A 25,871-nucleotide genomic window follows, 5' to 3' on the forward strand; every position below is an offset into this window, starting at 1 on the left:
TTATGACTATACTGAAGCATTTTATTTTTTGATTCAGAGAATACAGAGATGCAGCAATTCATTTATTAAATCAAGTTTAATCAGTCACAATGAAACAGATATACAGTACAGAAAAAGCAGCAAGCCCCTTAAAAACATAAAACGCAAGTCTGACCCATTATTCGTGACTGCATATCTTCTTCAAAGCTTCGTCAAGTGAATGCTGTAAATTAAACTATACAGTACCCCTTTCTACCATCTCCATGCATTAAAAGTTACCCATATACTTACCAACCTGTCAAGCTTTAAAATTGTCTTTCTTCCGATAATTGATTGTTAAAGCAAGTTTTGCATATCAGCTTATAAAATCACTCCCGATCATTGCTTGTTACAGCAAGTTTTGCATATGTGCTTATAAGATCAGCCATCTTTTAAAGCTCTATAAAAAATTGCTTGTTCCCTTTTACACCACTAGTGCACAAAAGTTGGCTGACTTTTGTTTTAATATATCAGTATATAAACTACCATACCTCATTGATGAATGCTGAGCTCACTGTAGACTCCTAGTGATCACCATTATCATATTAGAGTTGGGAAGAGCTATCCAACTGTGCTACACGGGAAAGTTATAACAGACCAAAGGCAGGACTGCAACTTAAGATTGCTTGTATGGTAATGCCAGGTCCAAAGACTGCCAACATCCTTTTAGAAAATCCAAATTTACTGTGTCAAAGGAAAATGCATTTAAGCTGTTAGTAAAACAATATTCTAGGTATGCTATTAAGTGACATGATGAGACAACCCTGAAGCACTGCTCTTTATTTTAAGCACAAGGTACTACAGGGTAGACATGGCAAAAGGGGAACCTTAGCTCAAAGCAGAAATCCATGCTTTTTTTTTTTTTTGCGCAACTGCTGGAGGCTAACCTCACACAGCAGTACTGCAGGCACAAACAAGTGATTTAACAAATCTCAGAAACAGACTTGGTGCCAGAGTGGTTGACAAAGCGTGTGTGTGGGTGGGGGTATGGGTTGCAGCTATTAACAAAGAGAAGGTTCATGGGCTTTATAGCCAAGAGAACAGTCACTCCATTTTCACAAGAATTCTACGTGCACATGACCACTACTCACAAAGGAGTTACAGCCAAAAAAGTTAGTTTGGAAACATAAGTAAAAAAGGTGCCTGAACCATCAGGTTCCCAGAGCAGAGGCCTGAACAGGCCTCTCCCTTTAAGTAGTATGCTTCTTGCAGGCATATAAACACTTGCATATTAAATGGCTGAAGACTTGACAAAAAAAAAAAAAAAAGGCAAGGGGAATGTGCACTAACACTACGACATTTCCCCCCCTCAGTAGTCTTTTATCCATACAAATAATTAACACGATTGAAAATGCATTTTTGAAAGATGAACAATTCAAATATGGAGTTACAGTTACTGCAACCATCACTGACCATTAGCTTGCTGTGCGTATTTAAATGAGTTATTTCTCTCCAATTGCCATACTGTCTATTGGTGTCCTTAGCATTTTTATTTTGTGCTTTTATCTCACTTTCCATCCAAAGATCTGAAAGGCCCATTTCTTGTTTCTAAGCTTTATGCCCTCTCAGACAGCATAGAAAGGTTAACAGGTTGTATATTAGTATAGTGCATAATTCATAACAGGAAGTAAGGCTCACTTCTTGACTTGCAGACCTGTTCTGTAAAGATTAAACAATATTTATTTCATGTAGGTGATTCAGTTAATATTTAGACACTTGAATACCTGAGCTAGATTTTTACTTATTTTTAATTCATGTGCGTACAGATCCAAATTTTACTTCCTGAAGATGCTCAGGACACCATACAATAAACTAAAAATCCAAAGTACTACCTGTTTAAAAATGTAAACAAATAAAACATGGTACAAAAACTGAAGGGGAAAGAGAAGAAAGGATAGGCAATAATTTTGGACTGGCCTAAATTAATCTTCATGGGGAACCATTTGTAGGACCTCTAATGTGCTGAAAAGGGCTAAGATGGATTTCGGAAAACAGCAAGTTCAAGGCACATGCAGTCTATAGGGCTGACTGCATTAAAGATGCAATAAAGCACTAAGTCTAGAAGGTGCATATAAAAGTTTCTCAAAAAGTTGTTATCCATAAAAAGATTTAAGGCAAGGTTAAATTACTGCTGCTATTTTGTTATCAGCCGGAATACCCATTTTCTAAAAATGAGAGAGAGACCGTTAAATCCTATTAGCGATAAAACGGCCTCCCTTTTTGAAATAAGCAAGTTACTTAAGAACTGACCCTGATTCCAAACTTAAGCATCCATTACCTTTTTCAAGGCTGATAAATGGCTGTTTAGCAAGCTGTAATTTATTATTTCCCTTAAATAGATTCTTACAGGAAGTTGTGACCCTTAACCGTTGGTCTGAATCATTGCACATGATTAAAAAAAAATCCACAAAACAGAAGCCGAGTTCTACAAGTTTGTTCACTACTGAAGACAGCAGTAGATACACCCTACATGACAGACTGATGCATCACATTCAAATAAATTAAAAAAAAAAAAAAATCTTTCTTCATGTATTCAGAGAGTATTATTTGAACAAAGTATTTCAAATAGGAACATCAGGTACTTACAGATTAAACTAACCTGTACTGGCAGTGCTGTAGGATTTTTCTTCTCTACCAGTAAGAACCAAATGCTGAAATTCTGCTGCTAGTCAACAAAAACACAAATTTTATTAAACCAAGGAGTTTAATCCATAATTTAAAAAGTTTTTCATTAAAAAAAATTATCAAGCCTCAATTGTTGCAATCTGCCCCTTAAAAATTGTAAGCTTCAACTAAAGGCAGCTAATATTACTTAGATTTTGTCTTAAATTTTGTATGTTTTTCTACCCTACATCCCAGACATCTATTAGGGGAAATTCTCATGAATTAAGTAATGCATGATGCAAGAGTAACCCTCTTAAAGAGCACTTTGTGGAGTAGGTGGAGAATCTGTATAATTTAGTTATGCAAGTTATACATTTAATCTAAAAAAAATGCAGACTACATTTGCCTCCACCAGAATTTAAGGGGAGTTTCAGAATTCAGCACTCAAAAAGTACATGTGCTTCAATGAGGCAACAAAAGCGAAACTGCCTTTAACCCTTGAAATGTTGTAGGATGTTGCAAGTCATAAAGAAGTGAATATATTCCTTTGAGTGAACATAGGTTGCTCTTAAGTATGGCAAAAATTCCAACATCCAAAAACCAAGAAGTTAGTTAGGACTGGTTAATACATATCAGTTAGCTATGGTAGGGGACCATAATATGACCATTAAAATATGGTTAGAAGTTACTCAATTTAGCCAAAAAAAAAAGGGAGGAATTCCTGCCTGGGCAGATATGCTTGGACTTGATGTACTTCAAACTGACTCTAGCAAACCCTGTATTCCCTCCTTTTAAAATACCCCCCCCTTCCTCCCTTCTGTTGAAGAGACAAGAAAAAAAAAATGTATTTTATGGCCCCATAAAATGGTTTTATTGATATTATATTAAAATGATCCCATAAAAATTGTGCCGTTGACATCATCTATTTGTTTTTAAATCCTAGATAAGACAAACCCTGACAACTGAAGTTCAGTTACTGTAAAACAGTGTGCTTAAAATGGATTATTTCTGTCTGGGCAAGTGAAGAAGTAACCAAAAGGCTGGTATGCAAACTTTCAGATAAATGGCAAATTACTGTAGCCTTCAAATTAACATGCTACTAGATATAGTTGAGTTAGGTGCTTGGTAGTTTAGGAACATGATTTTAAGCTTAAGCTAACTGACTTAAGAGTATTTTCCAGGGAACTTGAAATCTCAAAGTCACAGAAGCAATCCAATTCAACTTCTTCTCCATTACACTCATGCTTTACCTCATGGCTCTCCAACTTTTAAGTGGCAGGGGGCTGAATGCCCTGTAGGCTGTACCATGCGCCCAGGTAGCCCCAGCCACACAGCCTCCTGGGGTGGGGACAGGAAGTAGAAGCTAGGAGGGGGATTCTGGAGACTCCAGCTACTGCAGCGAGTGGTGGGGGAGCAATGACTGGGCAATAGTCCATGGGTTGCAACTTAACCCTTAAAGGGCACATGCAGTCTATGGCCAGCTACTTGAATAGCCATGCTCTCTCTCATCACCATCTGGCCAAACAAGGACTGGTAAAAAACTCCCTATTCTAAATACTTCAATGCCTATTAAAAGTAGATGGCAGGGAGCTGAGTGATACAATACAGTATTGTGAACTGTCAGTTGTATTGGAATCTGCAAGTCTATACTGGTTAAAGGACAAAGATGTTTGAAAAGGACATCCTAGAAACTGGAACTAAATACAGGGATTATAGGATGTGCCCTACCATAGCAAGAAGCCCATTAAAGATGGGCTTTCTTACAGAGGTGCGCTAATGATTCCAATGTCACTGGGACTGCAGTTAAAAGGCAGCTTTGTTGCTAAAAGTCATGCTAGCAGAAACAGGATGCTAGTATCACTGTTCTAGCTATTAATAATTCTTACTCTCTACTGCAATTGGGTAACTAGAGCAGAAAGCTGTCATTTGTGTAGCGCATTTCACAAAAATATTCAGATAATGAACTGACTCTCCCACAACTCCATCAAAAGTCTATCTTCATATAATTAATACAACATATTCAAGCACTCTCTTTCTGCCTTGTCCCCTATAACAGCAATCTCTCAATATTTTCCTCACTCCCAATTAGTATTGATATCTGCACCAGTTTTACTGTAAGTAGAGATGGTCCATAACTAGGTGACCATAGGTCCTGGTTTGGCTGGGACACTCCAGGATTCCATAGCCCCATCCCAACTGGTTGGTCAGAAGTCCCAGGCCAGAGTCTGGCAGGGAGGTGGACCAGCATGATGCACCAGGCAGGCACTGTTGTTGCTCCTGTGCAAGAGCAAGGTGAGCAGACTGGAGCAGGCGCACCCTGTCTACACCAGACAAGTCTTTGCTCCTGCACAGGAGCAGCGGTGCCTGCCTAGTGCACTATGCTGCTCCCCCTCCCTGCTGCACTCCAGCCCAGGACTTTTGATCAACTGGCTGGGACAGGGGTATGGAATCCGGGAGTGTCCTGGCCAAACCGGGAGGTATAGTCACCCTATCCATAAAAGGCCTATTTATGTGAAAGAGGCCTTTTACCCACTTAACTGCATTTTTCCAGACGGCTACAGAACGATCCTAGTCATTATACATAAAAACCTCAAGTAAGCTCATCTGAGGCAGGCAACTGGTATTAAGTATTTTCATTGTTTCTCGGACAGCATTTGATATTTGCTATATGCAAATATTCTGTGCAACTAGTTATAAACAACATTCTAAGGCAGCCAAGAACTTAATGGATAGTATGTGCTGTATTTAATTTACCATGCCTTTCATTTACTTTGTATGTGAAGAGTAGTGTGTAAATTCATCTGATCTAGCAGTTAAACATTTCAGCAGAACTTATTCATGGGTTGCCATAGTCTTCAGTAAATCTAAGAAAATTAGTAACTTTAAAAAACCCCCGCAACTTTGTGCTACATGGATTGCTGCTTTAGTAAGGGCACACTGTACAGTATTAGTAAAACACACACATACTGTTATACTTTGAAGTAGGGAAATGTGTTTACAGTTGAAATTTTTCTGGAAGTATCCTCCTTAGATCCACACACAAGAGGTACACTGAAAAGCTTCACACTAGGAGCAAGATAAAAAAAAGTTTTCTATACTAGATTTGAGTTTTAGAGATCTTTTTGAAACACTGAAGATCAGTCAGCAGAGCCGAGAGTTGAGAAATTCCATTAAAAACATAAATCAGTGTGCCATCACTGAGGAAGGCAGCAAAACCTCCACTGATTTTTTAGGCCACAGAACACCAGGGAGAGCTTTCAAATTAATACATGGACATCAGTTCTGGCACTGGATTAGAATAAGTTCTGATGTACATGATGAAGCTACCAAAATGGATGGAAATCTCAAAACGGGAAACATTTTATAACAATTTTAAAAAGCCAGTTTGGGGTTTTTTGGTTTTTTTAAGGGCCCAGAGAAAGGGAAAACACCCCTACTGGCAATGGAAAAGGAAGGCTACATTTGAACCAACAAAGATTTCAGGTACCATTTCAGGCGTATCCATTATAAATTATAGTGAGGAAGACTCAAATTAACACCACAACAGCCCACATAATTATGTTGACATGATTATAGTTTTCTTCTGTATTTCAAGCTTTGTTTCATTTTTTTTTTTTAACTGAATTCCAGGAGTCATGTTCTCAAAGAATACCTTGGAAGGAAAAAAAAATATCCCTAGATTGATCTGGGGAAGCAGAGAGCCATGAATGGGTACTAGAAATAGAGAATAGTACAAGAGAAATATGAAGTGCAAGTCATTTCCCACGGATCAAAATCACAGATTAAAACAGCTGGAAAATTTTTTAACGTTCTATTCAAATCAACTGCCACAAAGTGGATTTACTGAACATAACTCAAGCATGGCTCAAGTCAGGATACCCATTTTGAGAACATATTCTCTGGAAAAAGTAGAGGGTAAACAGTAGCCAAACTCTACTTTTATACACATCTAGTTCAAAATATACATGAAGACTTAACCAAAATAATAATGATAATAACAACAACAACCTCTGAATGAAAGAACTATTTACAGAACTGTACCAGTCTATTAAATGGTAATAGGTGACAGTCAGTGGTTTTTAATATGAAACACCCAATGCTTGTTTATTTTTTCATTCATTGCGTCTTTAAAGATGAAGCAATACATACAACCTTTATTCAGATCTCTTTTGGAAAAAGGAGGTTTACAAACTTGCTATATGCACATATGGAGGCAGAATAGAACTAACCCAGCTTGTCCGAAATACGAATTTCTGTAGTACAGTATCTTCACTGGTACCCATGGTAACAATGCAAAAGAATTAGGAAGGTACTATACACTGCTCATTCATGAGGGGGGAATTAATAAATCAGAGCAGATGTCAACTTTCATCATTAAAACAGGAGTAGATCAGAAGGATCAGAAACCCAGACTGGGGTCAGGTGGTGAGTTAGAGGGGGCAGGTTGTTAAAGCTGGAAGGGAACATGGCAGAAGGACCAAGTCACATTCTTCAAGGCAATTTTCACCCATGTAGTAAAAAGAGAGTGAGCAACACTCACTTGCTGCAAGGTATAAGTTTATGGTCAGCTATAAAAAGGAAAATCATTTGAGAAATAAAAAACTATTTATGGCTCACCAAAAGTACTTCAGATGAGAAGTTTGAGAAAGTGTCAAATTAAATTAAATTAGGAAAACAAATGACTTTCAAGTTACAAATTGTGAAAAAAACAGTTCCCAACATCAAGCCCACAAAAGGCACAAAGCATGTTCTTCTGAGACTGAGGATGTCTGCATAAACCTCTGTTGTCTAGACCAAATATTTGCAAAAGAAAATTGAGGGGGCAGGAGGTTTACTCAAACGGTACTTTGAAAATGTTAGCAAATATTTCAAAAAAGTTACAAACCTCATTTTCATAGAGAAAAAAAGTCCTACCAGCAACATTGCTGTTAAAAGATTTCCCAGTAATAGGTATTAAACATGTTCAAGTTACAATGCAAAATCCCTCCAAATTGTCACTGAATGCCAAAACTTTAGAATATACTGTTATACAGCAGAAATTTAAAAAGTTTAATGTCATCATCTAACTGACACTTCTGCAGAATTTATTGCTTCAATTTTTCATTCTACCCCCCCCCCTTTTTTTTTTCTATTTTACCAACTCAAACCTGCATTTCTTCTCCAGAGGGCTCTACATTAATATTTGTGGTGTAACTTGCAAATGCAAAAAATCACCCCATCACCATAATATCCTCCCTTTTAGGGAAACAGTGTTAAATGATTACGGTTGTTCAAATACCACTTATGTTCTCAGTAATGGATTATTTATTAAAAGTTAGAACTTTAATAGAAGCAGGAAAGACTTAAAATGGAAACTTCTGTATTTTAAACAACACTTTAGCATAATTTCCCATAGCTAAATCAGGTTTACACCCCAAGTTCAAAAGCTACATGCAGTTCCAGTTTTAGAAGGCAGCCAACCTAAACAGCACAAATAAAATTCAGAATAAAGTGGCAGCAGCTTAAAGATTTAAATGATCGGCCATTTAACAGACAAACTTCCATCAGTATCAGAAATAGCAAACATTTTAAAACATATTTCCTCCCCCCAACTTTTAAAAAGACACCACAGTCAAAAATATTATTTTTAATATAGAGCCCATCTACCAAAAGATTACAAAAATCCTAAATTAAGTTAAATTTAGGGGCCTTCACCAAACTTGCTGCAAGTTTGGGGACATGGATATCCAACAGCCATAAAGCTGTGAAAGCCCCCAGAATGAATAAAATAAATCCCACTTGCCTCAGACTGAACAGGGCAACACTGAGACTCTGCCTCAGCCTGTCCTATGGCAGGGCTATAGGAAGAAGAAAAATTTAAATTTTAGAAAAACATGACCTAATTAAGTGAAAAACATGCATTCAAAATTAACAAGATTCCAGGGATCAAGCAAACAAAACCCCTGCTGTCTTGGCATTTACTCTGATTTCAAGCTAAGCCTTTTACAGTTTGTGGCTATTTCTAAATTACACAAAGATGGATTTTAAAAGGCCTGGCCTTGTAGCTTGATCACTGGAACAGAACTCAAATGTCTGCGTATATTTTCTCATAACCAATGGCATTTACTATGCTAGGTAAAGTAAAAGTAACGTTAAGTAAAAATCCCACCAGCCACTGAAAAGTATATTCCCACCTGTGTCAAGTATAGTAGCTAGACCAGTACAATTATTAAGTCATTTAATACCAGACAAAGAAAAAATAAATTTAACAGCAATGCCAGTTGATGGGCCAGTATGTCATAACTTTAATTTCTGCAATGAGAAGAGTTTTATTCCTCTTCATTGTGCATGACCAGTGTCGTCTTGCTGTTTCCCCTTCCTTTGTCTTGTATTCAGAATTCTTTGGTTCCTGAAAAATAACTTTAGATTGTGCGCCATGAAGCTTTATACATTAATTCCCAGAAAGTAAGTTAACTATAACTTGAGTGCGCTGCCTAGGTAAAACTAGATAATTATCTAACCTCAGACACTCTAAATGAGTGAAGGCAGCATGTAAGAAGTCTCAAGACAAGCTGAATAACTTTCTAGAAGCTTGTTCATGTTCTCCCATGCATGCACAGAGCAAGAATTCGTTATTCATTGTAAAATATGCATCCCAGCCTCAAATCTAGTACTAGCACTTTGTGTTTCATCTGAAATGAAGCAGTAAGACTCTGTAAAGGAATAAAGGCTAGTCACCAGAAGAGAGCTGTACTTCATCATTCATCAGAAGAAAGTTCAGCCATTATTTAAGAGACCACAGAAACCAATCAACTTTGCAAAAGGCAACTTTAAAATTAGCTGAAGGCTGATTTAGCAGTTAAAACAAACTATATCCAGATTTCCAGGTTCTAATCCAGGCTCCTCCAAAAGATTCACTCTTTGTCTGGAGACAAGTCACTTAACAGTTGTTAAAGTGGGTAGATGATTTGCAAATAGATTTAGATCCTCTAATGAAGGGTGCTAGATACCATAAATGCTAGACTTTCAAAAAGCATCAACTTTCCTATTCTGCTCTCAAATATTTCCATTCAACTTAATTGCTATGTCTTTGTACTGGCTGCAGAACATGTGGCAATCATGCAGAACATGTGCCAATATAGCCATGTTAGTAGCCTCTGGAAAAACAGAAGGATGTACCAGCTCAAGAACTTTCTGCTAGCACAGAAGAACCTCCTCTTCCCCAAGCAATATTAGCTAAGCTGACAAGAAAATCTGTTGGCATAGCTACACCTACACCAGGGATTTTGCCAGCACAGCCACATCAGATAAATGTTTCAACTTAGTAACCTTTCACTAGAACACTACATTAAAATAGTTGTTGGAAAGGCACCACAAATCTGACTCCTAACACGAAACAGCAGTACCTACAAGAAATGAAACAGGAAGAGACTATACAACAGCAAATTCTATTACACAACATTTCCACTGAAGTATCTGATAATTAGGTACTACAAAAATTGTAACAGTAACTAAATGAAACTGCACTACAATCCTACTAACAAAAGGACAAAAGCAGGAAAGGAAGCATCTATCTGAGATACACCAAGAGCAGAGGATAGTCTGTGCTTACAAACTTGCAGATTGTCCTATTAGCAAACAGTGAAATAAAAACAGCTAGGCCAGTGTACTTGAAATATCACCAGTGTTCATTCATTCCAGTGCCATTAGAAACTGGGTACAGTGGTAGAACAGTCAAGACATCTCCCTACAGGTTCAAAGCCATAATAAATTCAAGCTTCATTTCCAATAAAATGACAGCAATCCCCAGTTAATCCAGCTGCCGTGGGTACCTGGTCATTTGGGCTGAGGATGTAGGGCTAGCCATTTTGCTCTCATGTGCCAAACGCACACAGAAATTAGCATCTCAACTATATTGTTATGCCTAGGTGGACCTTTGCCCTTTTTCTGATCTATCAGAAACAAAGATACAAACTCTAAATAGTCTACAAAACATTAGCCATAAAATTACACTTTCAGTAGTCTGAAATAACTGCTCTTGGATTAAAAGAGTAGTAATGGCAACTTGCAGAATATGTTCAAATTCATGGTACACAGAATTTTTCATATATTTATTCCAGGAAAAGTGGCATTAAGATTCCAGGAGAATGGAATTATAAAGACACATTGGATAAAAAAAGCCAACATACACAAAACAGGGATCTGTTTAGGGGTTACTGGACCCACTGTCAGCCACAGGAAGACCTTCAGGGAAAAAAGGGAATTTCCATAACTTCCTAGGCAGAACAGAAAATCAGTTTAGAACAAGTTCTTTTTTAGATGCGATATAAAAACAGGCAAACATGAGTGAGAAGTAGTAATATCTCTCAGTACTGCTTGGCTTTGTGAATGAAAGCACTGACTTAATGAACCAGATTCTATCCAAAGACAGCAGACACATGGAATTACAAATACTGGATAGTGCTATGTGAAGAAGTACACAAAAGTCCTAAGCCTAAAGTGTAGCTCACAATGCTTTACACCAAGCATAAGTCAATATATCTGCCTTTTTGGTGACCAGAAGATAAAGAAATATCCAGAGACAAAAAGAACACACCTAGATTATCCTGGAGACATGAGCCTTGGAAATAAAGACGTATTTCATGAGACTTGAGTGATGTCTCAAGTGTGAAAACTAACACCATGAAACTAGAAGACACTAAACCACTGAAGAACTTTTATCAGCAGGCCCCACAGAACCTCCCACAGACTGCACTCCACAGACTACACTATTTACTGTAAGACATGAAAAGGTTTGGCTAATTTTAAAGTTTCCCAGGCTCTATGAAAAGACTATGTTTAAGTATCAGCTATAGTTCTAAAAATCCAACCTAAATCTGTTAAAGAAGAAATTAAGCCACAACTCTTAGCATTATAGATAAAGAAACAAATATAATGAACCATCTACAGTACAAACCAAAGTGATAGGCTTTTCAACCTAACCTACAGAAAAATGCCAAGGTAAAACCGCCACTAAACATGTGGCATAGGTAAAAGATAGGTCTTGTTGAGGCTGGAATCTGTATTTAGAAGTTGACCTGCAAAGGAAAAACATCTTGTGTTTTTTCACTAGTTGAATCCCACTTAACTTTTTATCCCAGAAGTGTTCACCCCATGTCTGTATATTCCCATTAGAAGTCTAGGCTCACCAAACTTTGAAGACTACAGACAACCAAGATTCTGACACAAGAGGGAAATAAAATTTGCATGAGTATAAGTTACCAATTCAAACTGTTATAATTACGTTTTGTTTTGTTAATGTGGTAATTAAGACACTTGGGAGAAAAAAGTCTCTTACAGATTCAATACCCCAGGCACTTCAAGAGGCCAAGCAAGCTCCCACACACACATTTAAGTGTTTGTATGTCTCCAGTAACCAACAATACAAATCAACTTGCTTTTAGTACAGTAAAAATGGAACCCATCATATTCACAGTTCTTTCTTCCTCCCACAGTTGTGGGCCTCCTTTATATGAAACGAAGGATAGAAAAACACCTATTTTTCTTTTGCAGGTCCCCTTCAATACAGTAGCAACAGAAGTTAGTCTGTGTGTCATGCACCTAAGCTTCTAGAAAATTTCACTTTTAGGTTCAGGCACTCATACAACCAAGGAAATCATCTGCATAATGACATAATATTTAGTAAGAGTCTCGTTTACTGCTTACAATGAAGTGCCAGTTACAAATCAGATTTACTGAAGAAAAGAAAGCACTACGGAAACTGGCCTATTTAAATCAGAGGGGCAAAACATGCCCCGCAGCCTCATTCCTACTAAAACATTTTTGAGAGGTCAGTTAATAAGTGTACAGGTCTATGTCTACTTGCTTTGAAAGACTACAACATGCAACTAAGGAGTGACTTAAAGTTCAAAAAAGAATTCAGAGCATAAATCAACAGCACCAGTAAATGTGTTTATTACAGCAATAACTACTGTGGCATGCATCTGTACAAACCTTTCAGGCAGTTGTCCACAGCTGGTCATGAATAAAAAGGCATATAAATTTTTCTCTTCTTTTATTACAATGAATTTTATAACAGTACAGAAAAGTCACATGACCTTACTGGGTCAGTTTACTTAAACCCTGCAACAGGAGGAACTCTAAATACATTAAATATTGTTACATGTTCAGACTTTTAATGTACAGATAGTTGGGAACAGTTAGAGCCCTCACCAAGCAATGTTGGGGACATGAAGTCCAACAGCACATGAAGTGCTGTGAAGGCATCATTTTACAAATAGCAACATAATGTTACAGAACTTGCCTTTAAGATGGTATGTTCATGTAATTCCAGCGCCTTCACAATTTAACGAACCATATTTACTATACTTCACTTCTAAAAACCTAGATGAAACATGAAAAAGAAGCCATACAGTATAAATTGCAACATCAGGAAAAGTTCCTGTTTTATTATTCCAAATAATTTTTTCCCATGTAAAATAAGAATGTCCAATAGTTCCTTGCATGTGGGAAGAAAGTGTTTTTAAAGTCACAATGAAGCCTTAATTGACGGAAGCTTGGCTATATTAACAGCACAAGATGAGAAAAGGTTTAATCTCCAAACCTATTAGACTGCGTGTAGTAGCATCAATAGCGGCCACCTTGCGACATTACGGGCGGTCTCATTCCCATTGGAGGTCGAGGAGGTCCACTTTGGTAAGGGGGCACCATCGGGGGTCCCTGACCATATGGAGGCATCGCTCCAGGAAGGTATCCTGGCATGCCTTGGTGATGAGCACCATACTGACCTATAAACAAAACATTTATAAGATACAAGCAAAGAAATCCATTTTATTTAAAAAAAAAATTTAAAAATTTGTCTCTGAATAGATTCAAAGGACAGGTGCATTTAAATGCTAAAAGGTTGAGGCTACATTTTGGTGAAAATGCTACCTGTCCTTTCAAAACAACTGTAACCTCAAAACTTGAAAAGATCTTTTAGTGAAATCAAATTTATTAGAAAGGGGTAGGGGGCAGGGAAAGCCTGTGCGATTACCATGAGGCGGCATTGGAGGTCTCATTCCTTGCTGCTGTGGAGGAATTCCTGGCTGTGGTGGCATCATACCCCCAATTGGTCCAACCGGTGGGTTACCCATGGATGCCTGACCTGGTCGAGGGAGATTACGCTGATATTTGGGCAACTGTGCCCTTCTTTCTTCCTAAAGAACAACAACATATTGGAAAGATTTTAAGGACACATCACGGTGTGACTAAGAAACTACAATATTTAATATTCTCTACCAGTAATAAGTTAAAAGGTAAGAACACAAAAACTGAAATTTTCTTATATTACAAGATTTATTATTGCAGGTACCTGTAATAAAGTCAATTCTGTTCTTTTAACATTCAAGACTAATTACTAATAACTTTTTCCCCCTAAAAGCTAACAATGATTAGAAAAAAAAATTAATTTCTGTTAGGTAGTTATGTTGCTGACTGACACTTTACACCCAAGGAACCAAACCTACTTAAGCCAAAAAAAAGAGGCATCTTAAGACCAGACAAAATTACAAAAATTTTCCTTTTTAAATGAATATCCTTCAAGAACAAAATCTGAGGTTAACCTTACTTAGGAAGACATTGGTTGGATTTTACGTAAAAGGCTTTTCAGTTCTGAACTCCGAAAACAGTCCAACCTAACTCTTTTTACACTCATCAAGACTGCTTCAAAATTGCTGTGTCACTTGTGCTATGCTGACTAGCTTTCCTTTCATTTAAGTCACAGCCATAGACAACAAGAAATCCAAGCAATGCTTAGAGCAAACGTAACAGTTCTGCCATCAACTAAACTAAGGTTTAGGTATACAGCATTAGCACAAAGTTCCCTGATTTCAAAGAGCTCCTCACACGCAGTACTATTTTATTAAATTGACAGGTTCTGTACTTCCACCAGTACGAAGATACAGAAAAACATTTCATTACCCATATGTCAAATTTCAACAGAAGCATATGTTGCATTTACTAACTGAAACTGTTCCAACTTACCAGGGATATATCCTCATCTGGATGGATCAACTTACTGGTTGCACTGGTTGTTGTAAGAGTAGCAGGCTTACTAGTTATAGATGTAGCTGGTTTAGCCGCAGTACTGTTTGTTGTGCTAGTGGTGGAGGTTGTAGACTGCGTATAAGCAGGGAATGTTGGTTTTGGGGGCTCTGTGGTTGTTGCAGGTGTAGTATTCAACGGTTTGAAATCAGTACCAACTGGACCTGGAACAGCTGCTTGAGCCTGTGAAACAGAGTTAAATCAAGAAAAATACTTACTTTTCCAAAAGAAAAAAAGAAAAAGTGTATATTATATATCTTTTAGACCTCTGAAACTTTCCAGTTAGATACAGAATTAAAAATAAGCTAGTAAAAAGTAAATTTCAGCCTCATCACATGATACTAAAGCAAATGAAAACAAAAAGACAAAAAATTCACTACACATACTGGAAGAATCTAAAATGTTGCAGGTCAAAAGCCACAACTAAAATAAAAGGAGCAAAACAAAAAGTGCTGAATTTCTTGCATCATTTCCTCCAAACTATTCAACCGAATTATGTATAAATCCTTACATATACATCTGTTTTAGCAATGACAACCCAAGTTGAAGCAAATTTATTTTTGCAATAATGAATTAGTGCACTTCAGCAATCATTAGTTTAGAACACAACTTGAAGTGTTAGAAATCATTAACATAATTTAAGTTTAGAAAATCTTGACTAAATAAACCTGTTTGAGAGTTCTAAGGTCTATACTTTTTAAAATTATATATATTTTAAGCATTCTCTGCATAAAAATCACTAAAATGTCCTTACAAAGGTCTCATTATCTATATACAGATCTTCTGTAAAACTTTAGTTTCATTTGCGACTAGAACCAAACGAAGGCAGATCCACTAAGATCCTCTAAGTAGTTCTATGTAGGCTGAAACGATTAAGATACAAAAGGTTTGCGGTTTGTTTGGTTTTTTTAAATCTATATTTAAAATAAACTCTGGAAGTGAGATGAGAGAATGCTTTGGCTTACAGTCAGCGTACTTTTTCAACCATCTACTGAATTTTCTAATTAAAGTCAAATAATATTCAATTTCAGCATAATGCAAGTATAAATATGCCCTACATTATTTGTGATGCATCAGATTAAACAGCGTAAACTAAAAAAGGCTTCACCATGCATCAAGCTGTCCACTGCCCACTAAAATGCATTTAACTGCTATCATGCTTTTTAACCCTTTAGAACCAGGATGTAGTATTTCATTTCTCCCCTGAGTCCAAAAGGAATTGGGCATTTTGAAATGTGAACTTCTACAAGATGACACAAAAGTTAACTTTCTTTAATTTAATAACCAGCTAAACATAATCAGGGATATAAACCATTATCTGAAGATGTTTAGACAGAGATTTTTTAAAAGTTACATAACAGTCCAAAGGGTTAAGTTGCAAAGCAATTTTTGTTCTTTTAAACTGCAACTTCCTGCGTACTTGTGCTGTGCTAGGAAACAGAGCTTTAGAAGATGCTGACAGATTTTCTGAATTGGAGGAAGCTGTACTTGAGCTTGTGACAGGTGTCCCCATCTGTAGCATAAAAGAAAGGAAACAGTGAACAGTCTCCAAACAAATGGGTAAAAAATAGTCGAATGGAAGGACCTCTTATCCAAATCGACTGAATTTCTGTGAACTAGTATCTTCCCTGCTGAAGTCCAAGATGTACTTAGGACATGATGAAGATTTATGCAACATGCTTGAAAACAAGTAAAAAATTAAGGATTTATTCATTTACAACAAATGCAGTCAAATGGTAGAGGAACACAAGGCTCAAACTCCTCATTCTAGTAGCTCTCAATTCCACCCACCCTCCCCAAAAACCCCCACTTAAGTAAGGAGGGGATGCCTCTTTGTTCAAATACAACAAATACCTTAATTTAGCTTGAACAGGACAGTATGGCAAATTAAAAAATAAAGACTGATATAATCTTACTGTTTATCAGTTGGTAAATATGCCCATTATCAAGGAAATGAGATAGAATCCTTGTTTAAAACAAACCAAGGCAAGATTTGTACATAGGGAACTTAAAGAGAAAATTTTGAAAGTCAGATCTTCACCTGCTGACAGACCAAAACAAATTCAGCCAATCCGCCCACTTCATAAGGCATGTAAAAATGGTTTGTCCATTCCAACCCACAAACTATTCGCTACCTACTTGCTGATGCTATACAACAGCAAAGACAAAGATATCCTTTTAAAAATCAGCAGTCAAGAGATGCGATGCTTCACAAGCATGATTCAAACAGGTAAGTAACCCTGATTATTCTGCTGTATCTTCAACAACAAATGGTATTCTCCAATATATAAATATTATCAACGTGAAATGATTTTGTTGTAAGACAAGAGTCAGGAATGTGTGTAAACTCAATATTAACACCTTACCTGTCCTGCACTGGGGAACAGTGGCTTAGTAACAGGAGGCTGAGGGGTAGGTGCTGTTGCAGTGGGAGCTGGAGGTCTATTAAGAATTCCTGGTGCTGTCACAGGCTGTGCTTGTGTCATGGGAGGCATACGAGGACCAACAGGTGGTGGCATACCTATAAAAAGAATGAACGAGCGAACGAGTAGTATCTCAAGCAGAGTAAAAGAAGCATATCCCTTTTGTAGGTGACATTTCCTTCTCTCTTGCATGTTAGTGTTCTGGAGTCCCAAGATGGATAAAACAGGAATTGTAAGCTTACCATAAAATAAGATGACAAAACAAGCTTTTATCAGCTGGGAGAGATTGTTGTTAAATATTCATAAATCATGGGCATTTTACACATGGGGGGGGGGGGGGGGGGGGGGGGGGCGCCTTGAGTGTTACATGCATCAGCATCCCCGTGCTGAAAAATGGCAGTGGGGCATTTTAAGCAAAGCTATTAAACAAGCTTTAGTTAAAGCGCCCCACCGCCATTTTTCAGTGCAGGGATGCTGATACATGTGACGCTGGAGTCTGCTGGATTAATTGAGTCTGTTCCAATGCGTTGTATTTACAGCATGTTGGAGCAGGCTTGCTGCATATGTACAGGTGCCCCAAATGTCTATACAACCACAGTATAAATACTATACTTATTTTAAAAACTTTGGAAAACCTTAGTCTTTCATTAACTTAATCTCCAATTTTGAGAGGTGGAGGAAAGAAACAGGAGCTTATTTACATGCGGCATTGTACAAGGTCTCTCCATTTAACAAATGTACATACAACTCAGTATGTGCTTCAGATGCACTATACCTGTATTGCCAATTGAGGTATAAGGTTGTATTAAAAAAACAAACAAACCCAAAAACCTGGAAGATGCACTTGATGTGGGTATAAATAAGAACATACAAAAGCAGGAAGCAATAGATGTGCCTGGTCTTGGTGGCAACTGGCTGCTCCAGGGAACAAAAATGCAGTCTAATTTTATTTTGAGAAGAAAGCAGCACAGCAACAAGAGATCCCCTTCTTCTAGCAGCAATCTTATATGTATGCACACAAACAGGAACCCGGCCAATTAAATTAGTACATCTGTAAGATTAAAAACCCAATTTGGATACAATAATTCTGACAACTGGTTGTTGTGGAAGGTTCTACAAAAGTCGTGATTCTCAACCAGGATGCCATGAGATCCTTTTCAAGGGAGCTGTGGGGTGCCACAATGTTAGCACTGTTAGGTTTGCAAACACTACTTGCAAGATAAGCCCAGAAATTTTAACAGAATCCACAACATTAAAGACCTTCTGACCCACTGTGGTTTTTCTGAGTTTTTTGCAACAGAAAAATTGCTCTATTATTTTTCCGTAGTTTAAAAAAAAAATGTGAAGACTAAACCATTTTCTGAGGGGCACTTCAAATCTAAAAAGGTTCAGAACTACCAAATTAAAACATTAAGTAGAAACTTAGATGGTTGAAGTGTTGGTTTCAAGTAAAATAAAAGACTAGATGATAGTTTACGTAAAATCTGGCTATTATGAAATTTGGGAAATACAACAAACACCAGGAAAAGCAATATTAAAAATCACTGAAGATGACCTAAAGTGAATTTGTTCTGGAAAACACAAAGCTTCTCAAAATAAGATAAAAATGGCTCCTGCACATAATGGAAAAATAACCAGTTAGTTGTTGGAGGAAAAACAAACACATGCACATATACATACACATATCTTACACCAGAAGTGCTAACCTACTAAGCAGGCCTGATTTCATAAAATTAGCCAATTCCACTACTGCAATTTAAAAGGTGATTGTTGTAAAAAGAAACCGACTAGAAATATACAAATCTACTGGATTTTATTTTTTAACCACCTCTGTATTAAGATATTCTGAAATTAAGCTGTTTCAGATATAGGCAAGGGTTTCTTTACTGTAACTATTGCCAACAGCCCTAAGTGAATCTCTTCACAAAACTGGCCCATTAAAGTTTGACGCACAAGCTCCCTTGAAGTATTTGACTCGTAGCCTAGTAACCCTCTACAACTTTTTCACAAGTAAAGTGTTCCAAGCTGCTGGCACAGAGGGCAAGAAGATACCAGAAGAGAACTCACACAAGGAGCCAATTTAGGACAAAGAAAAAGTATAGGTCAGACACAAAATAGCACCCATTAGCTTCCTAGTAAACGACACCAACCACACCTAAAAGTTCATTAAACTACAAAATACATTTCTCCCTTTGATCTTTGTACAAAACTAAACTTGTATTGAGATTCACTATGAAACAAAGATAACCCCATTTCTATAGCTCCCGAGCCCCAAGTAAGAAAAAATAAATAGCTCTCACCACAGTATGGGTTCGACACCCCTGACCTACCTGGTGGCATACCAGGCATAAGAGGTGGTATTCCTGGCCCAGGAGGCATCATTCCACCCATTGGCATCATCCTATTAAAATTTAAAATGAAGATTAGTGTGAACATATAACCTCCTATGAAGGCTACTGGCATACATCAATATTAAAGGTGTTATAATAAGCAACCTAATGCTTTTCACCAATTGAGGGATTCAAAATGCTTTGATGATTCTAAGCAACATCAGACCAAAATATAAAGGCTTCATTGTCAGCAAGCCACATTCCTGTTAACCAGGGGTTAGAGAAAGCAGTCCAAGTTTAGACTTTTCAACTTCAATTTGCAATAAATTTCCAAGTAGACAGTATTCAAGTTACTAACTCATAAGGAAAAAAAAGCAAGTTTCATTCACTGTGCCTCATATTCCAAATACAACTGTAATTACACATCCTTTCTGGTATTTAAGACACATCTTCCAATACTGTGGTCGTCAAAGAGGTAACACTGACCATGAAATGCTGTTAGAAGAGATGTCTCCTTTCAACAGCAATAATTAACTGCAAATCTGAATAGAATACAGTTTCTAGCCTGAAGGTGCCCAAATAAAGTAACAGGCTTCTATCTCCAAAACCACTGCATGTACCCCTAGACTATTCACTCTACCTTCGTTAATACCACTGCATAGAAAAGATGTAGAACCCTGCCTATTTTAATTAGGAAAAACTTAGCCACCTAGATCACTTGGCAAGAAGGGGCCAAACTCAGCCCCCACCTCTGAACTGGTAGCACTGAAGTGAATATAACAGTGTGAAAAGGACAGTGATATACTTTTGTTTCCACATCCCACTATTTCACTAGTGATTGAGGGGGCTCATTTTCAACAACACAGGCTACCTATCAATTGAAATTGGCTCCTGTAGTCAGGAACAACTAAAATCTGTAAGGTTTTAACTGTAAGGTTCAACTGTTTAGTGCATTTTCTTCAGCAGTTCCGTCCCTTAATAAAAGGGCAGAACACTGGATTAAAGTTGGCAAAGAGCTTTAAGTACCACCCAGAAAAGAGCAGCAGCATGAACTGGCAACATTCCATTTAGATTAAAATCTACAGGACTATAAACCATAAAAACAGCATCAACCCAGCAAAAGTTTTATTTCTGCACATACACAACACCAACCCACCAACCAAAATTTTCTAAAATTCAAAAGTTGATGGGGGACAATATTAAGCTCTCATGCAAAAATCTACTCAAATCAAATTGTCACCCAAGTCATTCTATTCCTAAAACAAAACTCCAAAACCCATCAAGGACTGACCAAGGGAAGCTACAGATTGCTACAAGATGAAAGGCAAAAAAAGAATAAGGAGATCTATTACAATGGTCTCCTGCAGTGATGCACATTACTGACATTTCTAGATATTTCTTAAGACTAAAAAAAAAAAAAAAAATCTCAAACGATGCAATATGCAAAAAATCAAGTTAGCTAACTGCATCCTATAACAGGCAGAGGTTTCCAATATAAATCTATAAAACACAATTGTTTCATTTGACACAAGTGAATAAAATGTACTAAATATTTCATTACTTATGAGAGGCTTACATTCTGACCACCCCCCTAATTGTGTGTACTTTGCTGATATGACTTGCGAACATCTGACAAAAACAAGAAGTTTAACAGTATTCTGAACACGCTGTGAGAAACTATTCTATCCATCTCACTATCAAGTTTTAAAATCACTTTGTCATATACATGCTCAAAAGCAGTCTAAACGTTTCAATTAAGAAAAATATAAAGTAATCAGTCAAATCTCTCTCATGGTTGGTCTATAACAGAGTGCAACATACATAAACACATAGATGGTACACAAAGTTCACAATATTCTAAGCCAAAAACAGGTTATTTTTCAACTATCATTGGGCAAAGTGGAAAGAAATAGTAGCAGAGCTCTTTGGGTATGAGTTGATTAATTTTTAGCCATTATCTTTCATATGCTAGCTTCTTCTAACATCCTTTGATAGTTGTCATTAAATGTGAAGGATAACCTTTACAAATGTGCAGATTTTACAGGATTTGCTATTTTTCTAAACTAGTTCTATGCCACCTGTGACAATTATATAATTTGCTGATGTGTAAGAACATTGCACTATCACCATTCAAATGATTAAAACTATTTTTTTTATTATTATTACTATTATTATTATTATTTTATTTATTTAATTTTACTTACCCAGGTGGCATTCCTAGTATAACTGGAGGCATTCCAGGCATCATTGGAGGAACACCCGCCATTAATGGTGGTATACCTTTAAAAATTTAAACAAATTTTAGATAAGTAATAAATTCCTCAAAGACGTGTCAGACAGTTACTTAAAACCGGATAAATAATTTATATACAACCGTTACAGGAAATAAGTATTCCCTAAAACTGGTCTTGCAAGCCATTGTGGAATATTCCAACGTATGGCCTTTTGTGGTTTTTTGCAGTTTCTGCAAAATGGCGCACCATACAATATTACTTTTAATAGTATAACGTCTTCAGTGTTCATCCAGAGCAGAAGGTACATAACACAATTTGAGACAACTGTAACCATCAGTCATGAGCTGTTTTGCAGCATCTAATTCAGTGCTAGAAGGAGTCACACCATCATTCAGGTAGGATCTCAATAAAAACACTTATATACAGCATATAACAACATTGAAGCCCATTACCTGGAGGCATTCCTGGTGCACCTGGGACAGGCGGCAAACCTGGCTGTGCCATTGGAGGTATGTATCCCTGCTGTGGCTGTACAGGTTGTGGTTGAAATGAAGTTGAAGCTGAAGACTCATCATCTTCATATTCATCAGAATCATCTTGTTGTTTCTTTTTCTGACTCTCTGCTAAAGATATTTAATGTTTTTAAGCTTACAATATACAAATGGAAGCTTACAGAGCTTATAGGGACAGGATTTTTTGCCCTGTTGGAACTGTGTTCCAGTCTGAAAGCTAGTTACCTTTCTAACTAGGTGTTCTAGGAATTAAGAAAATCTTTATAAAAGCCTCCCATAACTTTTATGATACAATAGTAGGGTGGGCTCAGAAACGCCACAACGACTGGTCACAAAAAAATGGCATGTCTGCATTCCACTGCTGATTCAATATAGTATCTCCAGGGATTCATATGAAGCCAGAGCACTTAGACTTCTTACATGATCATTAATTCCATGTCCCTGCTCCTTCTCTCTTTACCCAATATCTAAGTCACACTTCTAGTACTGTAACTGGATCATCCCTTTCCAGACAGATACATGTCAGAGCAGTCATCCCTGGACAGGAAAAAATACTATCTGATTAAAAAAAATAGCGATAAAACTGACACAGTTACAGAACATATCAACTGCCTGGACTCCCAGCTCCTTCGGAACAAAACCAACACGAGCAGTTAGGTTATAAATATCAGGTTGAAAAAGGCCCGTAAAAACATTCACATTCGAACAAAGCCTTCCGCTACTCTATTTTTTCAAACCCAGCTTTTAATCATCCTTTCAAAACAGATATTTCATAACTAGCCAAGGCCAGGACCACATGTACAGCACCATCCATAAAGTTCAAGACTCAGTGTATAACTACAATTGGCAACATCCAACAGCAGTACCTTTTTAAACAGCATTAATCATACTTGTGTCACCCCTGTAATTAAGGAGCAAAGCAGTTGTACACGTTTTACATGCTCTAATTTTTAAAAAGTGCTACGATATTACATATAGCCAAGATGAAATAAGCTGTAAAGATTTTCAGCATACCTTGAGTTTTTTGTTCAAGTAATCTCCTCCTTTCTTCCATATCTTTTTCTGGAATGCCCTCCATGCCATAAATTTCCAGTTCAATATCTGTTCTTCCAGGAATAGCATTTGGAACAGCATCTATTGTTTCTTTATGCACCTAATACAAACAAAGAAAACATATGATGCAGTCAAATCTGCAACTGGACTGTTTCAAAGCACAAGAAACCACAACAAGATATTTTAAGTGCAACCATTACTGACCTTTTGAGCATCACAACGTGTATTTTAATTCCAATTCTCATTTTAAAATCAATGACTGATACCCAACAGTAACTTCTCTCCGAAGAAGCTGCAGTTTATGTTGATCCCCACATGGAGGCGTTTTCTTTCTTTTTTTCCCTTTTGCTTTATGGCACCATATTTGTAGTACAGAATACTAACAGTTCAGAAAAACCAGATAACCTACATGCTAGAACTTTTTCTGGTTCCAGTCATAATTTAAACTAAGGGCTGCTGTCCAAGAGCATTTATACTACTGTATCTTATTTGCAATTAAAATTAGGTAAGAACAACATGGTTTCACACTTATTGCTTCTCATCCTGCTTAAATTAACCATGTGACTGCATGAAGGTCACATCCTCAGGAAAGAAAGGATCCCTTGTAGGCTGAACATTCTTGAAGCATGTTTTGACACAGCAATTCATTTACTAAAAAGTGTCCCAGCGTACTGAAAACCAATGCCCCTATCATACATTTTCTAAACAAAGCAAAATCATCTTAGTTTCCCCCCCACCCTTAGAATTGCATAAAACAAATTAAATACACTGCAGAAAACACTTACCTGCATGCAATGTATAGCTAAACCAGGTCCTGTATACAGCTTTTTATGACATATATGGCACTTGAAATGCTTTGCTTTTTGATGCTGGATAAGGATTTTTTCATCATCAAAATCCCGGTTGCAATACCTATTAACGACCATTAAGGAAATGTATAATCCAGAAACTAAATATCTGAACCTCAGTCTAATGTTATTGCAATTGTTCTCAAGGGAAGAAAAGAGCACGGAAAGCAACAAGCAGTTCAGAAATTCATAAACAAATTTATTTACGCAATTCTGAAACTATAATTATCCATAGTATTTTCACAAGTTGTGAAATCAATGAAAAAAAACTCTTACCGCCATAGGACACACCCCAACTTTTTAAATTGTAACAAGTATCATATTTGCTTGCATAAAACATCCCCTTGTTTCACTGCAAACCAACTAGGGGAAACTAAGGTGCACATTACATGAGAGAAATAAGGATCCCTATGGGTCTGGAAATCTGGTAAAGGAGGTACAGTGGCAGTACTAATTGCAGCAGCTCTGGGAGCCACAGCAACTAACACTGCTACCGATACTCATGGGTCTAGAAATGTGGCAGCGGGGAGCTGACCCAGATAACACAGCCCCACGCGCTGGCTTGAACTGGAGCACGGGGTCAGGCCGCGTCTCCAAACCCCAGCAGTCACGTCACGTGGTGCCGGTGGACCCAACACAAGAAATCAGACCCGGCACACCACATTAATTACTTAACCTTCCTTGATGAACAGCATTTATTTTCAAGCTGTCTAAAAACCAGGGTGCATATTATATTCAGGGAGGCGGGTATATGTCTGAAGACACAGTACTCTTCATTAAAGAATTGTAAAGGATTTCAAGTAGGACCAAAAATATATTTTAAAGTATCGCTGGGTTCATTTTACTACTTTAATTGCAAGGCCATTTGGACGAGCTTTTCTTCTGATAGAAGAGGGGCGTTCTTATTTCAACAAAATCAGGAATCTGGTTTTCCTGGGAAAGTGAAACCGGATATCGTGGAGACGAAAATTGCTGGGCACACCAAATATTTTAATAAAATAACAAATGCTATTAATGCTCTGTAATCTAGAGGCTAACATATTAAGCATTTCAAGTTTAAAAAAAAAGACACCTTTCCCCATCGAGTCTGGCAGCTCTCGCTTTTCCGGGGATGCCATTTGGCTAGTTCTCTGCACGTCAAACACGCGAGTTTCCAATGCAAAAGAAGAGAAAATTGAAGGGAAAAAGAAAGAAAAAAAGAATAAGAGAGAAAACTGAAGGGAAAAAGGAAGAAAAAAAAAAGTAAAGAGAGAAAACTGAAGGGAAAAAACAGGCTTTCAGGCCTCCCTGCGAAGGGAGCATTGCCAGGAAAACACCGGCTCCTCTCTGAAGCAGGAGCGCGGCTCCCCCCCCCCCGCCGAGCCCGGCTGCGAGGCAGGGAAACCACCAGGCGCAGAAGGGCCAAAGCTTTCCAGGCGCGGCCCGGAGCGGGGAGGGGAGCAGGGCCCGGGGCCCCCCCCGCGGCTCCTCAGGAGACCCATGGGAGCAGGCCGCGGCCTAGCGCCGTGGCGGGAGGCGGGGTGGGGGGGAGAGCAGGCCGCGGCCCGGCGCTGAGGAGGAACGTGGGGAGGGGAGTAAACTAGGCCTCTCGCCCCTTCCCGCCAACCCGGGCCCGGCACAGCCGGTGGTGAAGGATACCAGCACCAAGGTTTCAGCTGCTTCTTCTTCTTGCGGCCCATGGCGGCGGCGTTGCCGAGGTACTAGAAGGTCGGAGGAGTGAGCACCGACCGCAGCGCCCGCGCGGCCTCTCGCAGAGACGTAAAATGGCCGCCCCGCTCGCCTCAGC

General features: G+C 37.9%; 1 protein-coding gene across 13 annotated transcripts; it reads right to left on the bottom strand.

Moving 5' to 3' along the window:
• Window positions 1–356: 356 nt before the first annotated feature.
• On the bottom strand, window positions 357–25,871 carry ZNF207 (zinc finger protein 207). Of its 13 annotated transcripts, XR_003092534.1 has the most exons (15): window positions 25,724–25,871; window positions 24,023–24,149; window positions 23,199–23,337; window positions 22,125–22,295; window positions 21,643–21,718; window positions 19,409–19,509; window positions 17,052–17,206; window positions 16,106–16,198; window positions 14,626–14,868; window positions 13,637–13,799; window positions 13,205–13,388; window positions 12,905–12,984; window positions 5,590–8,459; window positions 2,605–2,683; window positions 357–1,677 (listed from the first exon to the last, which is right to left on the bottom strand). XR_003092534.1 is itself a non-coding variant. In XM_014527966.2 (12 exons), exons 1-11 carry the CDS (start codon window positions 25,762–25,764, stop codon window positions 13,228–13,230), a joined length of 1,470 nt encoding a protein of 489 aa, XP_014383452.1. In that variant the 5' UTR covers window positions 25,765–25,871; the 3' UTR covers window positions 12,532–12,984; window positions 13,205–13,227. The 13 variants fall into 13 exon arrangements, 7 of the variants coding, with proteins under 7 accessions (XP_014383452.1, XP_025052091.1, XP_014383451.1 ...); XR_003092531.1 differs by having other exon boundaries at window positions 357–2,680; XR_003092530.1 differs by having other exon boundaries at window positions 357–2,683.

Source organism: Alligator sinensis, unplaced genomic scaffold (assembly GCF_000455745.1).
Source record: "Alligator sinensis unplaced genomic scaffold, ASM45574v1 scaffold282_2, whole genome shotgun sequence".
In the NCBI taxonomy this organism is placed as follows: domain Eukaryota; kingdom Metazoa; phylum Chordata; order Crocodylia; family Alligatoridae; genus Alligator; species Alligator sinensis.